This window comes from Exophiala oligosperma (assembly GCF_000835515.1).
Source record: "Exophiala oligosperma strain CBS 72588 unplaced genomic scaffold supercont1.9, whole genome shotgun sequence".
Classification (NCBI taxonomy): Eukaryota; Fungi; Ascomycota; class Eurotiomycetes; order Chaetothyriales; family Herpotrichiellaceae; genus Exophiala; species Exophiala oligosperma.
In genome coordinates this window covers 259,169-273,962 of record NW_015622826.1, presented here as the reverse complement: position 1 = coordinate 273,962, position 14,794 = coordinate 259,169, and the positions used below count along the sequence as shown (strand labels likewise).

Genomic DNA, 14,794 nt, shown 5'->3' with positions numbered 1-14,794 from the left:
GCTATCGGTTCCACTCAGTAGGACATTTGGGAGGCTTTTTCCCTCCTTACAATTAGTATCTTAGTAGACTACTCCGTAGGATATGCTTGTCCTCTATTCTCAGGAGATATTCGTTTTGTCTCTGCAGAGTATTCGTTGACTCCCTCTATTGTTACACATGGCTGAGGAAAAGCTCATGAAATGTTCCGTCGAGATGTCGGAATATGGTGTTTCCCTCTCAACATGACGTGATAACCTCAATCTTCCACATTTTGGATCTTGCGTGGACGTCCTCTCTTCTTGGGTGTGGTGGTGGAAGTGGCCTCAGGTGCTGCAGAAATATTAGGTTCTTCCTTGATTGTGACGGTCTCGATCTCCTGTGTTCCGACCTCTGCGGTCTCGTCCTCAGCCTCACTTTCCGAGGCCTCGGGTGTGGTCAGGTCGCTCTCTGAACTCATGTCCAACATTGCACTACTTTGACCACGTGTAGACCCTGGTGCTTCTCTTTGACGCTGCCGCTTTTCTTCCTCGGCCTTTCTTCTTCTTGCACGTTCACGCTGCCGACCACGCACTTTGCCCAGAAGCCCATTCTTCCCGTCTTCTCTTGGGGCGCTCATCTTGTCCAACCACTGACCGTTACTAAGAGAGCTTCCGAGTTTGGCCAGCTCGCCTCCCTTGGAATGTGAGTGCATGTATTGGGCAAACATGTTCGTTGCTTCGTCATCCTCCTCGGCTACCCAGTCATGGTGCTGCCATTTGTCAACCTGGATATCTCGAAGAAGTCTGGCATTTTCATTCAGGCTGCGATCTTTGGCGTCCTCTTTGTCGTTTTTGATTTTAACCTCGATCGGTTTTGACTCGACTTTTGCAGCAGCGGTCTCAAGCCCTGGCTTCTGTCGTGCAGTCGATGCGCTCGATTGTAATTTCTTCTGAGCGAGTTCATCCTCGGCGTCAATATGATGTAATTGGGGTCGCATCTGGACCACAGCGTCCACATGAGTGAGATGGAGTTGATTACGGTGAAAGCATCCTACAAAGTAGATCGGGTCCCGAGGGCTTGGAGTGACAATTTTTCCCCCGAGAGTTTGGATATCAAGCATGCCGGATTCGTTAGTGTCGTGGTCATGCATCAGCCCGTCTCTCATCCTCGGATCTGAAGGGCCTGTTGAGAAGCCACCGCCCAAACCATGCGACCCTCCTGCTGATCTGGTGCGACTCTCAGATATTGTCTTTCCGAATTTCTTCGCAGCATCGTAATTGTAGTGCTGTGTGGTCACCAGTGGGATATCCACCTCCACAAACCCTGTATCTGGTTTTAAGCGAAGAGAGGTGGGGTTTTGTTCGTGAAGGGCATCGTAAGGTCTGGTCCTCTCCCGATGTGCCGGGTACTGAAGAACAAATAAATTTGAAGAATCCTTGTTGGAAGGATCTGTTAATAAGACATCATATGAGGCGACAATCGGATCATCTTCGTCGTCCATTGTTCGATGGTCTAGGTCATAAGGCGCAGGCTAAGAAGCGTGACGAGGGTTCGCAGAGGTTTGCGTCGAGCGGGCAAAGACAGGTCGAGGAGGATAACCTTGCTTTCGTCAAAGGTATGAAAGTGCTCGAAGTCGAGGAAGACCCGGTCTTGTTATTATCGCTGTTAGTTGAACAGAAAAGCTCCACAAGATATATCTCGTAATGCGTTAGAAGGTCTTGTACAATTAAATGCGAGGACAAAAGTTCAAGTTCGCGGCACCCCGAATTTACTTGCACGATAACTCCGGTTGTTTTAGTGGTTAATTCCGTGAGCTAGCCCGAAGCGTAGCTAGCGTAGCTAGCGAGGGAGAGTCGACGAGTTCTCCACCTCGTATTCGTATTGATATATATGCAAGAACCGGGTCTGTAACTGTCTCCATGCATACATCTTTAAAAGACTGACAGGAATCGTTCCGATTCTGATCATACCTATTTCTACCCTGTCCAAGGTGCATTAGTCTGTCCTGTTCTCAACTACATTTTACTACTAGAGTGGTGGTATTAGCTATGAAGCTCCGTGCATGGCTTCTGCTTGATAGAGTGGTGGTTAGCTGCATTCTGCGACCAGGCAACACAGTGGCGAGGCGGTGGGATGTGCGCGGTTTGTTGATCGCATTATGCGGTCGTGTTTCCAAATTCGATGTCACGAGGGCTTCTTTTCTGTTCGGCCGTCTTGATTTTATTCTTCCCACGCTCTCACCTGGTTGAATCATTCCCTTAGCCTATTGCTCTCTCAAGCAGTTATCAGCAGCCTTACTCGCACGGAAACATCCCGACCTACTGACTCAATATTGCCCGATGCGTTCTCTCTCAGGGATCCACATGGTAAGTCTCTGGCCAAATCACCATTGCTCGTGTAACTCTACACGAAACATCCGCCGTCGGCATTCAGGGGCCCTCTTACAGACAAAACGTGGCACGATGATGGTCGGTAATGAGAAGAAGCTTGTGTCTGGAACCTCTTTTGAGTATTTGCCTTTGCCGAAGACTCGAAGGCCTGTCATGTTGGCCTTGTATCCGACTTTTTCTGCGAGAGGATGGTAACACAAGGACTGCAGTTGTGGTCCATTGCGTTGCTGGCCTATCTTCGGTTAACAAAATCCAACATGCCTCGCTTGACCAGATCATGCAATTGCAATTGGTTGAGTGTGTTGCAGTAATGCATCAAACGTAGTTTCCCAGGCTTGTTTGCACTTTTCGGTGTGACTGTGTTCTTGTAGAGATAATCTGGCTGCGCACATTGCTCATTATGAGAAATGAATATTCTTTCACGATTTGAATGTTGACGACTCACCCTGCTTTCGGACCAGTGAATTGTTGTCTGGTACGGCACGTCTTGCAGTCTATAATAACGAATCCAAGTACATGCAGGATAGTGTGTTTCTTGAAACTTGCAGGCCTAGCACGCTATGACGCCTTTGTCTTGCAGTCCAACTGACGGACTGTCACTGACAGATCCTGAGGATGAAAGTGTGCCGACTCAAAATGAAGAACCAATTGTGACTGCTACGGCAAGGGAAGTCGCAGATGCATCTCCAGCAGAATCTGTTCAACAATGTCAACAGCCAGGATCGTTGGAAGAAGAGTCGATGGTGGGACCTTGGCCAGGCATGGAAGTATTCACGACAGTCGACTATGTTGAGACTGATGCACAGATGAATGCATTACTGCCAGAGGTACAGGGAGTGCTCAACACAGGCGATCAGAGCTTGCCGAATGAGCCAACCGACTCAGATCGAGAGGTATTCTACTTCGACCCTAGCCTCGACACAGGCCCGTCGTCAATTGTCGATCATACGAATGCAGAGACGACGACGCAACACGAGTCACCGATGCTACCGGACTTTGAGATAGATGACGAGACATGGGCACAAGAAAGCACTAGCACCAGCTATGTTTCATCAATCGCATCTGAAATATCACGAGGCATTCTGGAAAATGAGAGACTGTATCCGCAGTATGGCAAACACAGCTATGGTATGCCAATCGATGAAGCTGAGATGGATCGTATGGATCTCCAACATCGGAAGTACGAACTGGTTATTGGTGACAGGCATTTTCTCGCTCCCATTGGTGATTGTCCACAGAGGATTCTTGACCTGGCAACTGGCACAGGCATCTGGGCACTTGACGTGGCAGATATGTTTCCCAGTGCAGAGGTCCTGGGTGTCGACATTGCCCCCATTCAACCTAAATGGGTGGCTCCCAATTGCTCGTTCGAAATTGATGACATCGAAGATACTTGGACTTACCGGACCGACAATTTTGACTTTATTCATTTGCGAGACCCGCTGTACATGGTGAGGGATTGGCCTAAGTTGATGCGACAAATGTATGAGCACACCAAACCAGGAGGCTGGGTCGAGCTGGCATCTGTATACCCGCGGGTGATGTGCGACGATGGATCGATGCCGGACGATTCGATGTTCAAATTCATATGCGACAAGTTCATCGAGGCGTCTTATGGCATGGGGGCACCACTCGACAGTTGCCTGCGCTTCGCAGAATACCTCCGAACAGCCGGTTTTGTGGATGTAGCCGAGCACGTCTTCAAAATGCCATCATCCCCGTGGCCCAAGAACGAACGACTTAAGAAAATCGGGGCTCTGGAGATGACGAATGTGGTAGAGGGTGCTTCGGCGTTTGGTCTGAGGGTGTTTTCTCATGCATACGGGTGGACACGAGAGGAGACGGAATTGGCCATGGTGGGATTCCGGAGAGACGTGAAGAACCGCAAGTATCACCAGTATGTGCGATAGTAAGTCACTTGGTCGTGGGTGGTGTGTTTGTGCTAACTGAGCGAATGTAGTTATGTGGTGTATGGGCGTAAACCGATATCTGCTACAACGACGGACTGAACGGGTGTTATTTCGAGGAGTATGGATTCATCTGTCAACATCACCTAAAGCACCATTTGATGGCCATTGATGAATAGAGGAGTACCTATTGTACTAGGAGCCGTAGTCCGTATTGTGTGATCCCCTCGGCATTTGCAGCGGTTTGTCGCTTATCCATCCTCGTCCTTGTCCCTCAGTCACGCAATCGCAGCACTGACCAATCACCACGCGTGTGGAGAGAATGACGAGCAGAGTTGCCCGGCGCAATAAAAATTTCCAGCACCAAAAGAGGCAGAAAAGATGCAATCGAGGCCTATGTGGGTGCAAGGGAATAACGAAGACTAATCCGTGGTGTATTATTACTATTATTCTCCTATATCCCTTCTTGTCTTTTTCTCTCTTTGTCTTCACGTCTTTGTTGATCTGTAGCACGTCTCTTTCTGTTTAGATCGAGAATAGCAAACATGGGGTCTATTGCAAGCCCCGCAGAGGCCGGTACGTCGCTTGCTTCTCGTCCCTTGCATTCGACCTGCACAGCTAACACCACTTCCCTTCTACAGTTGCGAGGATAGCCTACATCGCCAGCGATGTCGTCCTCTCTGTCCAGCCCTCGCTGAGCACCGACTCCGAATTCTCACACCACCTGAGTCGATTTGCAGCCAACAATGCAAAGAACTTCATCTCAAAGACCGCCCCCGAGATCATTCCAGTCCGTCAGAATGCCGACCCTCTGCTCTCAGCATTTACTCCTCTCAAGGCTGGCAAGCTCGTTGCAGCCACTGCTCCATCTTCTATCCTCCTGACCTCGATCCCTCACCTTTATAAACTCGCCCAGTATCCTTTCGTCCTTCATGTTGCACTCGCCTCGCCTCAAGCAGACTTCTCCGAGATCAGCTCGATCCGACAATGCGGCTTCTCATTTCTTCAGTCGGAGACTCTCCAGGAATCACAAGATATTGCCTTGACAGCGCATGCCCTGGCGATCAAGAGTGGCAAAGGTGTGATACATTTCTATGACCCTAGCAATTCTGCTCAGGACAATCCCATCTCTGTCGAGAGTCGAGATCTAGTCCAGACTTTGCTTGAGACTGGCCGTGGTGCTCTGGAATCACATTCGGGTCCGGAGGAGCAGACTCTCTATGCCGATTCAGGAAGACTCGCAACAGTGACTGATCTTGGATTGCCCACTGTACCGACTCCCCGGCCAATTGCTACGACAAGGGACCTGCTGTCTCCTGTAGCCGCGGCCTCATCCACCAACGGCACCACCGCAGTATCTTCGTCTGCCTCCTCAAGACGCGACAGCTCTGCGGAAAGTTCGGCGGCCTCCTCTCTAGCTACCACCGTGGAAACCCCGGTCACACGCCCAGTCAGTGCCACAGATATATTTTCATATGTCAGTGATATCTGGGCGGTCATCTCCCAGGCCACTGGTCGAAGCTATTCTGCTCTCGAATACTCTGGACCACCGGATGCTGAAGCGGCTCTTTTTATCTTTGGCTCGACGGGCGTCTTCGTGGACGTCCTCGACTCCGACGATGTTCCAGCTGATCTGACTAATGTGGGACTCATCACAGCTCGTCTATATCGGCCATGGCTTGGAAGTGCAGTCTTGTTAGATTCCATCCCAAGGTCAATCAAGAAGATTGCTGTCTTGGAACAAATCAGAAGAAAGACAACCAAATGGGGTCCTTCTTTCCTTGACCTGCTATCGAGCTTGAGCCCTGGAGCCGGAGGTCAAAGCAACATTTCCCTAGTCCAGTATCGACTTGGCCAGATTGATGCCGCCACTGCTTTACAAGCACTCCGGGGAATATTCCAGAATCTAGCGCCTCCAACTACACCGCGAAAACATTCTCGGCGACGAGGTCACTCGCAAGCCAACTTCATCTCCATTCAGAACCTAAGCATTGGAAATGAACTTCAGCCTAGGATTGATAGCTTTGTGCCTGAACAACCCCAAGTCGAGAATGCCTACCTCAAGATCCTTGATCAACTATTCAGCAATAGATTATACATTGCGAACCAGCTCAAGCAGAAGGACGCAGGTGTTTCCGCTACCTTAGCAGCGTCCCCTGAGTATGGTTTTGGGTCTCTTCTCGCAAGGAACGAGAAACGAGAGCAATTTGTGAAGCAGGCCCAGGAAGCTGCCAGAAGCAATGAGTTTATCACAGAGTCTCCCAAACAGTGGCTCTCAAGATGGGCTTTGAATGCCAATGACTCCGCAAAAGCCAACGAATATGCGCCAGAAGTGCTTGCTCGCTTGGCCAACGATGGTTCCAGTCTCTCGACCAGATTGTTGGATAACAAATCTTTCTTTTTCAAAGAGTCTCAATGGCTTATCGGGTCAGATGCTTGGGCGTACGATCTCGGAAACTCAGGTGTTCACCACGTTCTCGCCTCCGGTGCTAACGTCAATATGCTCATAATTGATTCGGAGCCCTACTCAGAGAGAGCTCAGGCAGACTCGATGAGACGCAAGAAGGATATCGGTCTGTACGCAATGAACTTTGGCAATGCTTACGTTGCCTCAGTCGCTGTGTACAGTTCATACACCCAAGTTCTTCAGGCCATGATAGAGGCCGAGAAGTATGATGGTCCCTCGGTAGTCCTTGCCTATCTTCCCTACAACAAGGAGAACGATTCGCCGTTGACCGTGTTGCAAGAGACTAAGAAAGCTGTGGACCTGGGCTACTGGCCACTTTACAGATGGGATCCTTCAAACGAAGTAAAGGGAGAGCCCACTTTCTCTTTGGATTCTGAGCGTATTAAACGCGAGCTCGAGGAGTTCCTTCGACGAGACAATCAACTCACCCAGGTCATGAACAGACATCCTCAATTTGCTGCCAACCTATCCGAGTCATATGGCTCCGAAGTGCGCAAGCTACAGAAGCGCAAGGCCAAGGATGCCTATGAGCAGATGTTGGAGGGTCTCTACGGAGCGCCGTTGACTATCTTGTTTGCATCCGATAACGGTAATGCAGAGAGCTTGGCCAAGAGGCTAGGAAATCGTGGTAAGGCTCGTGGTCTAAAGACCATGGTCCTTGCCATGGACGATTATCCTCTGGAAGATCTTCCTAACGAGGAAAATGTGGTCCTCATTACGAGCACGGCTGGTCAAGGTGAATTCCCACAGAACGGTCATGCTTTCTGGAAAGCTATCAAGGATGCAGCAGACCTGGATCTGTCCAATGTTCACTTCTCCGTGTTTGCCCTTGGAGACAGCCACTACTGGCCTCGAAAGGAAGACAGAATCTTTTACAACAAGCCCGGAAAAGACCTTGACTCACGAATCCAATTCCTTGGGGGCAAAGTCTTGACACCTATTGGTCTGGGCGACGACCAAGACCCAGATGGCTACCAGACTGGTTACCAGGAGTGGGAACCAAGACTGTGGCAAGCCTTGGACGTTGCAAATGTTGAAGGACTTCCTGAGGAACCAGCGCCATTGACGAATGAGGACATGAAGATTGCCTCGAACTACTTGCGAGGGACGATCGCCGAAGGTCTTGCGGACACCTCCACTGGAGCCATTTCAGCTTCAGATCAACAACTGACCAAATTTCACGGCACTTACATGCAAGATGACCGCGATCTCCGTGACGAGCGCAAAGCACAAGGCCTTGAGCCTGCTTACTCGTTCATGATTCGATGCCGTCTCCCTGGCGGTGTCGCCACCCCTTCACAGTGGCTGCAAATGGATGCTATCGCTTCCGCCCATGGCAATGAGACGATGAAACTGACCACCCGTCAGACCTTCCAGTTCCACGGCGTCATCAAGTCCAAGCTCCGCCCTGCGATGCGTGCCATCAACAGAGCACTTATGACCACCATCGCCGCCTGCGGTGACATCAACCGTAATGTCATGTGCTCCAGTCTTCCTACCATGTCCGAATATCACCGCGAAGTGCACGCCGTGTCCAAGAAGATCTCCGATCACCTTCTTCCATCAACCACAGCCTACCACGAGATCTGGCTAAAGGACGATACCACTGGTGAAAAGACCCAGGTGGCTGGTGATGCCGTACAAGACTTTGAGCCTCTCTACGGACCCACATACTTGCCACGTAAATTCAAGATCACCATCGCCATCCCTCCACACAACGACACAGATGTATACGCCCACGATGTCGGTCTGATCGCCATCCGTACCAAGGACAACCAACACCTCGAGGGATTCAATATCCTCGCCGGCGGTGGTATGGGTGTCACTCACAACAACAAAAAGACATACCCTCGAACGGGGTACATGATGGGATACGTCCCTGCGGACAAGGCGCACTTGGTGTGTGAGAAGATCATGCTTGTTCAGCGTGACAATGGCGACCGCAAGAACCGCAAGCACGCTCGTCTGAAGTACACCATGGACGACATGGGCAACGAAGTGTTCAAGTCCAAGGTTCAGGAACTTCTCGACCCGCTGGGAATCAAATTCGATACGCCTCGCCCGTTCAAGTTTGACAGCAACATTGACACTTTCGGATGGCAGCGTGACGAAAAGGGCTTGAACCACTTCACCTTTTTCATTGAAAACGGTCGTATCGAGGACACTGCTGACTTTCCAATGCGCAGTGGTCTTGTCGAGATTGCAAAGATCCATCAAGGCGAGTTCCGCCTCACGGGCAATCAACATCTCATCTTGTCGAATGTGAGCGACGAAGCCAAGCCCAAGATTGCTGAATTGATGAAAAAGTACAAGCTCGACAATACGCAATTTAGCGCCATGAGACTGAGTTCATCGGCGTGCGTGGCGTTCCCTACATGTGGTCTCGCCATGGCTGAGTCGGAACGATACCTGCCTGAGCTGATCACCAAGCTCGAGGGATGTCTCGAAGAGAATGGTCTATCGCAAGATAGTATCGTCATGCGTATGACGGGTTGCCCCAACGGATGTGCACGACCATGGTTGGCCGAGGCCGCGTTTGTTGGTAAAGCGTACGGCGCGTACAACATGTACCTCGGTGGTGGATATCACGGACAAAGGTTGAACAAGCTTTACCGAAGCAGCATCAAGGAAGACGAGATTTTGGAGATTATGAAGGGTTTGTTGAGTCGATGGGCCAAGGAGCGAAACCAGGGTGAACACTTTGGTGACTGGACCATTCGTGCTGGTGTCATCAATGAGACCACCGAGGGCAGATATTTCCACGACAATACGGCCGAGGTGGAGAGTGATGGAGAGTGATGTTGACATGAGATGTTTGGGATTTTTCCTCTTATTTTTCTGGCATCAGAAAAAGAATCTCTTTCCCTCTTATGACCTTTTTGCATGGCGTGGCTACTAAATAAGTTGTTGTTGGTTTGTATTGAAATATGTATAGCATCAAATTGGATGTATTTCATAACTTTATTTTCCATCAAACAAAAGCAATCTTTTCAATCGTGCCGCTTTTGAGCCTTGTTCTTTAAAATTGTTCACGGCTACTGTAGAATATGGCGGGCTAAGTGAACGGAGCATTGAACCGCTATTGGGGAGGGTTTCTTGGTACGTACGGGAAGCCTTGCCTTTTCTCGTATGTGCTAGACTGAAGTGTTGATTGATTTGTGTATATAGATCTTGTCGTGGTATGAAGATGGATGTGCATGTATGTATTCATGTATGTATGTACGATGGAAGAGGAGATGGGAGGGGTGGATGTGGTCCTACAAGTTCTTCGACCTTCACCTTCCATTATAGCGGTGCTGTGGGGGTGGGAGGAAGGTCAAGGCTTTTCAAAAGCCATGACGGCGTATCTAAATGTCCCATTGGCGTAACCTCTACGCATGGCCCGGAAGGCCTGGAGGAACGACAAGCCGTCCCGACCTTGGGAAATGGCAAATGCCCACAGTGAAGGGGAAGCGATGAGGTCCCATGAAATGTCCCTACACCCCAAGTCAAGGAATGGTTTAGTAGGAACGATACACAAAGTAAGGGCAAAGGGGGCCGAAGAGGGTTTTGGAAAACATTTGGAAAAGGAAGGCAAAAACCAGAATGAAAAATAAATGGTAGTACGCACCATGTCTTTGCAACATCTTTACTTATGTCCTTCGGTTCGTGAAGAACCTTGAGTCCGGCACTCTCCGCCATGGACACATAATCCTTTTGTGTACATAGTGGAGGGAGCAACATGCCATCTGTCAATCAGTTAGTTGGTAATTAGTGTCGTCTTGTAGACTGAATGGCGTGGTGAGTGGAACGAAGAAGCAAGGAAAGGAGCAGGAGTGTAGGAATATCAAAACACCATACCCTCAATAGGTTTGATGTCATCCTCCATGGCCTTGTCATCTAGGTTTTCGGCTTTGAACCAATCGGCAATGACCAATTTGCCCTTTCCTGGCTTCAACACTCTCGCCGCGTTGCGAAAAAACAATGGTTTATCAGGGAAATGACTCAAGGCTTCGGAAATCCAGACACAGTCGAAAGTCTCGGGGGAGAAGTGATCTTGCATCTTTTCGGCATCGAGTTCGATGTATTTGACACGACCATTCCGGGTGCCGATACCGGTAAAGCCGTTGTCGCCAGAATTTTGAGATGGGCCGCTGCTGGCATCTTCGCCGGTCAGACGAGTTGCAATTTGGACTTGACGACCACTGATGGTGATGCCGGTGACGGTACAGCCATGGTCGCGGGCCAGGTGACGAGTGGTGCCTCCTATGCCACAACCGACGTCGAGAACGGTGGTAGACGGGTCGAGGGATGAGATTTCCAAAAGGAGATTGATCAAATTGGTTTGACCCGTTTCTTTGGTGTCGGTCGGGTTGAGAAAGTAGGCGTGGTGGATGTGTTGGCCCCTGGACAAATTCACCAAGGATGAGTTAGGATGTGAGGTACTTGAGGAGCGAGGGAGGAGGAGAGGAGGGTAAAGGTAGCTTTGTAGGTAGGTACCTAGGTAGGCGGGTGAGAGAGAGGACGTCGGGGCTTACCCACCATAAAGAATAATAATAATCTGAAGCCAATTCATAATGATGTCTTATACGTTCCTTCAAGTCGACCAAGGAGGAATGAGGTTCATACGAAGGTACATCGTATTGATCTCCGGCATGGGTCTCGAGAGCCTTGTTGTTTATACTCGTACTCGTAGCAGTGGGAGGTTCTGGTACAGCTACAGGTGTCGCGGGGTCACCCATTGTTCGATCTTTGTAGGTGGTACGGTAGATGGACAGCTCTCTCGTTTCTGTAGATGAGGGATCTTATACTTGATCTCGATGTACCGATAGCTCGTGTACCTCGGTACTTTCTATTTCGACCGGTGAATGATGGTTGGTAAATGTCAATATGCAGGAACAACAAGGGGAAGATCCAAGTCGTTGTTCGTTGACGTATTAGATGAGGTGGAGGTGGAGGAAATGTTCGATCGTCCCGCTATCACTGATTCGACCAAAGATTCCGTCACTCTTGGAAATTCCTTTAATACCATAAATATGATTGATTCGACGAACTTGGAAGAATCCGTTGGGGATGTCAAGGCTATACGAGTACGAGAGCTCAAGGTTCCTGGGTAGAGGTAGGTAGATGTCTCCTGTGCGGCATCTTGTGCCTGTGTAACATCGCTTACAACGATTCAACACGAGACACACGAAGTACAAATGGGCGGTCAAGAATATATCTCCGTCTTCTTCACATGTTTTTTCTTTTTTCTTTTCACAATTTCAGCACCGAGTCTATCAGTGATGCATACATGACTTCATGACCATCAATTGATTTGTTCTGCCTCACCATTAAAAAAAACCCACCCTCCGCAACTTCAAGTCACATTTAGATACCTTTTCGCCAGCTATACACCTGTGTGATTCTTTCTTACCATCTACCCACCGACGCTGGGCCTCGCCAACCGGATCAATCATCAGCCACAAGGCCAAGTAAGCCATGGCGATATCTCCTACGACATCCAAACCCTACTTATATCCTGACGTCCGGAAACGCACCACTGGCACCTCCGGCCTCAGCAATGAGCACCTGTCCAACAATGGCCGGGTCCCCACAACACACATGTCGGACGGGCATGAAGAAAAGTCCCAACTGACTGCCCTCCAACAACATGTCCTCTTCTGGGATCGTGACAACGACGGCATCATCCACCCAAAAGATGTCTACGACGGTTTCCGAGCTTTGGGGTTCAATGTTCTGTTTTCGCTGGGCTCATTGCTCATCCCGATCTTCTTTTCGTACCCCACCAGTCTCGCCCACAGCTGGTATCCTGACCCTTGGCTACGGATCTACGTGGGGAGCATCCACAAGGACAAACACGGCTCCGACACCAACATTTTCGACCTGGACGGGCATTTCCACCGTGACAGGTTCGAGGCCATGTTTTCTCGCTGGGACGAGGACGGTTGTGGTGGTCTCTCGGCGGATCAAATGTGGAGGATGTGGAAGAAGAACCGCTGTGCCGCCGACGTGGCGGGCTGGTGTTTTGCCTTTATGGAACTTTGGACCACTTGGCTCCTCCTCCAAAAGGACGGAAGAGTGTGGAAGGATGACCTTCTGGCATGCTACGATGGGACGTTGTTCTGGAAGATCAGTGAGGCAAACTCCGACCCCAAAAAACCGTCATGGTCGAGGGGGTACGGTGTACGAGACCTTTTGGACGGATTGTTGAGAGGTCGGACGTGGAGGAACTGGGATTTGAATTAAGTGTACTCCATGTACGAGTCTGATTGGAAGATTCAAAAAGCTCACGGTACTCATTCTGATCCCGAGACCAATTCATTCCTGGAACACGTTGGGCAGTGTTTACACTGTCGCTTTACAAGTACTGCCTGACATCGAACCTGAGAATCTTGAACGTGGATCTGAACTGAATCTGAACGATGCATCGTCTATTGTATGGTAGACCGGGAAAGGACATCTTAAAGCCAGGCATCTCTAATTACCATGATTTAGAGTCTTTTCTACAAAATACAAATAGTCTTCTCATTATTCACCTCTTAAGAAGGGATTTTCAAGACCCAAAAATCTTCACTCTTTCTTCCTCCAAGGGTAAATAAGTCCTCTCACGACTTCTCTTCAACCCATCCTTTGGTTGACCAAAGACGAGTTGACAGTGAAGTTCCCAGGTATTGGGCAAATTCCAGGTTTGTCTGACTTGATCACTGAATTCAGTCATGAAGTTGTAGTGTTGTAAATTGCATCCCAACCCTTCCAGTTCAAGTGCGGTCCAGACAATGAATTGATGCATACCACTTGAATGTAGAGACCCTGGAGGAGGAGGACGTGTTTGTTAGCTGATGATCTCGATTCCCTCTCTAGGGCGGCGTTGTCCTTTTCACTTACAATCTCGAATGACATGTTGAATCCCGGGATTCTTGTCCTTCAACCCATCCAAAGCAGATTGATCTTCACAGAACAAAACCGTACCATACGCTTCCTTGAAACCCTGGACTCTAGGAGCTAGAGCCTGGTACGCGGCTTCCGGCATGGCCTTTTTGAGACAATCATCCCCCAAATCCCAAAGCTTTTCGTGGTCTCGTTTCAGTAGGACGACCGCACGTGCCGATTGGACGTTGAATGCGGACGGAGCATTCTTGACCGCGGCGTTCACGATCTCTTGGACACGCGAGTCCGAGATGGGGGACTTGTTGGTGAGTGTATAACAAGACATGCGATTTTCGACGGCCGAGATCAAATGGTCCACTGAAGGGGCCATGTTGAAATTGCTGATTTAGTTTGGTGATGCTGTTTGTATTTGATGTGATATCTGGTATGCTGATATGATTATCTAGTACAGACTGGACTGGAGAGAGAGAGAGAGAGAGAGAGAGAGAGAGCCGTTTGATGGAAGATAATATATTGAAGAGCCTGGGCAGGAATCACACCGGCTTTTATATACTTTGTTCAAAAATACCTACTCACGACAAAAAGTCAAGTTCAATCAGCGGGGGGAGGCCTGATTCCGTCTTTTTTAGTCTGGTTCAGCCTGTCTTACACAGCAGTGTAATTTTGTGTTATCTTCAAAGGGCTTTCCTATATCTCGGGCCCGAAAAGGATCCTTGTTTCTCTCACCGGATAAGGTGGCTTCATTCGTGTGTACCCTACTATGTTGACCGTGGCGGCGTTTGGACCCAAAATGCTTGTCTGTCTGGTCAAGAGTCATCACGGACATAATGCAAGGTCGGCACGTACAAAATGGTTCAAGACGGTTCAAAGAAAGAAACGTGCCGATCGAGCGATAGAATGATTGTATCAAGAAAATGAAAAGGTCGTAGAGAAACAATCACACAAAGTTGAGGAGCATCGGCTCATACGGACTTCATACCAGCCGTGTGCCGTGAACCGTGAACCGCTGGGAGGGGAGGGGCCAGCCACTGACGTCGGTATTACTTTACTCCAAACAGTACGGAGTACCGAATACCCATCAGGGGGAACTGTTGGGGCCAAGGGCAAAGGAGTAGTTCGTATGGGGTCCTCAGGAGGGATTGATTCTGGTCTGTATGCTGAGGTTGATAGGATCGCTTATTCTGAAAGTATACTCTCTTAA

At 49.4% G+C, this 14,794-nt stretch overlaps 4 protein-coding genes across 5 annotated transcripts; 2 read left to right on the top strand and 2 right to left on the bottom strand.

Annotated features, from left to right (window-relative positions):
- Positions 1-63: 63 nt before the first annotated feature.
- PV06_08706 (uncharacterized protein) lies at positions 64-1,676 on the bottom strand. Its single transcript, XM_016410074.1, has one exon. The coding sequence runs from the start codon at positions 1,458-1,460 to the stop codon at positions 237-239; it is 1,224 nt and encodes a 407-aa protein (XP_016259096.1). The 5' UTR covers positions 1,461-1,676; the 3' UTR covers positions 64-236.
- Positions 1,677-4,676: 3,000 nt separating this feature from the next.
- On the top strand, positions 4,677-9,687 carry PV06_08705 (sulfite reductase (NADPH) hemoprotein, beta-component). Its single transcript, XM_016410073.1, has 2 exons — positions 4,677-4,832; positions 4,898-9,687. The coding sequence occupies exons 1-2, from the start codon at positions 4,802-4,804 to the stop codon at positions 9,520-9,522; spliced, it is 4,656 nt and encodes a 1,551-aa protein (XP_016259095.1). The 5' UTR covers positions 4,677-4,801; the 3' UTR covers positions 9,523-9,687.
- Positions 9,688-9,873: 186 nt separating this feature from the next.
- On the bottom strand, positions 9,874-11,729 carry PV06_08704. 2 transcript variants are annotated; one of them, XM_016410071.1, is made up of 4 exons: positions 11,245-11,729; positions 10,564-11,108; positions 10,334-10,451; positions 9,874-10,199 (listed from the first exon to the last, which is right to left on the bottom strand). In XM_016410071.1, exons 1-4 carry the CDS (start codon positions 11,442-11,444, stop codon positions 10,040-10,042), a joined length of 1,023 nt encoding a protein of 340 aa, XP_016259093.1. In that variant the 5' UTR covers positions 11,445-11,729; the 3' UTR covers positions 9,874-10,039. The 2 variants fall into 2 exon arrangements, with proteins under 2 accessions (XP_016259093.1, XP_016259094.1); XM_016410072.1 differs by lacking the exons at positions 9,874-10,199; positions 10,334-10,451 and having other exon boundaries at positions 10,525-11,108.
- Positions 11,730-12,053: 324 nt separating this feature from the next.
- On the top strand, positions 12,054-13,100 carry PV06_08703 (uncharacterized protein). Its single transcript, XM_016410070.1, has one exon. The coding sequence runs from the start codon at positions 12,184-12,186 to the stop codon at positions 12,949-12,951; it is 768 nt and encodes a 255-aa protein (XP_016259092.1). The 5' UTR covers positions 12,054-12,183; the 3' UTR covers positions 12,952-13,100.
- Positions 13,101-14,794: the final 1,694 nt, after the last annotated feature.

Excerpts from the sequence above, each read along its gene's own strand:
- PV06_08706 (XM_016410074.1), bottom strand. The coding sequence starts at position 1,460 with ATGGACGACGAAGATGATCCGATTGTCGCCTCATATGATGTCTTATTA.
- PV06_08705 (XM_016410073.1), top strand. The coding sequence starts at position 4,802 with ATGGGGTCTATTGCAAGCCCCGCAGAGGCCG. Across the intron at positions 4,833-4,897 it reads TGCAAGCCCCGCAGAGGCCG|TTGCGAGGATAGCCTACATC; the intron begins GTACGTCGCTTG and ends TCCCTTCTACAG.
- PV06_08704 (XM_016410071.1), bottom strand. The coding sequence starts at position 11,444 with ATGGGTGACCCCGCGACACCTGTAGCTGTACCAGAACCTCCCACTGCT. Across the intron at positions 11,109-11,244 it reads GATTATTATTATTCTTTATG|GGGCCAACACATCCACCACG; the intron begins GTGGGTAAGCCC and ends GAATTTGTCCAG. Across the intron at positions 10,200-10,333 it reads AAAGATGTTGCAAAGACATG|GGACATTTCATGGGACCTCA; the intron begins GTGCGTACTACC and ends CTTGGGGTGTAG.
- PV06_08703 (XM_016410070.1), top strand. The coding sequence starts at position 12,184 with ATGGCGATATCTCCTACGACATCCAAACCCTACTTATATCCTGACGTC.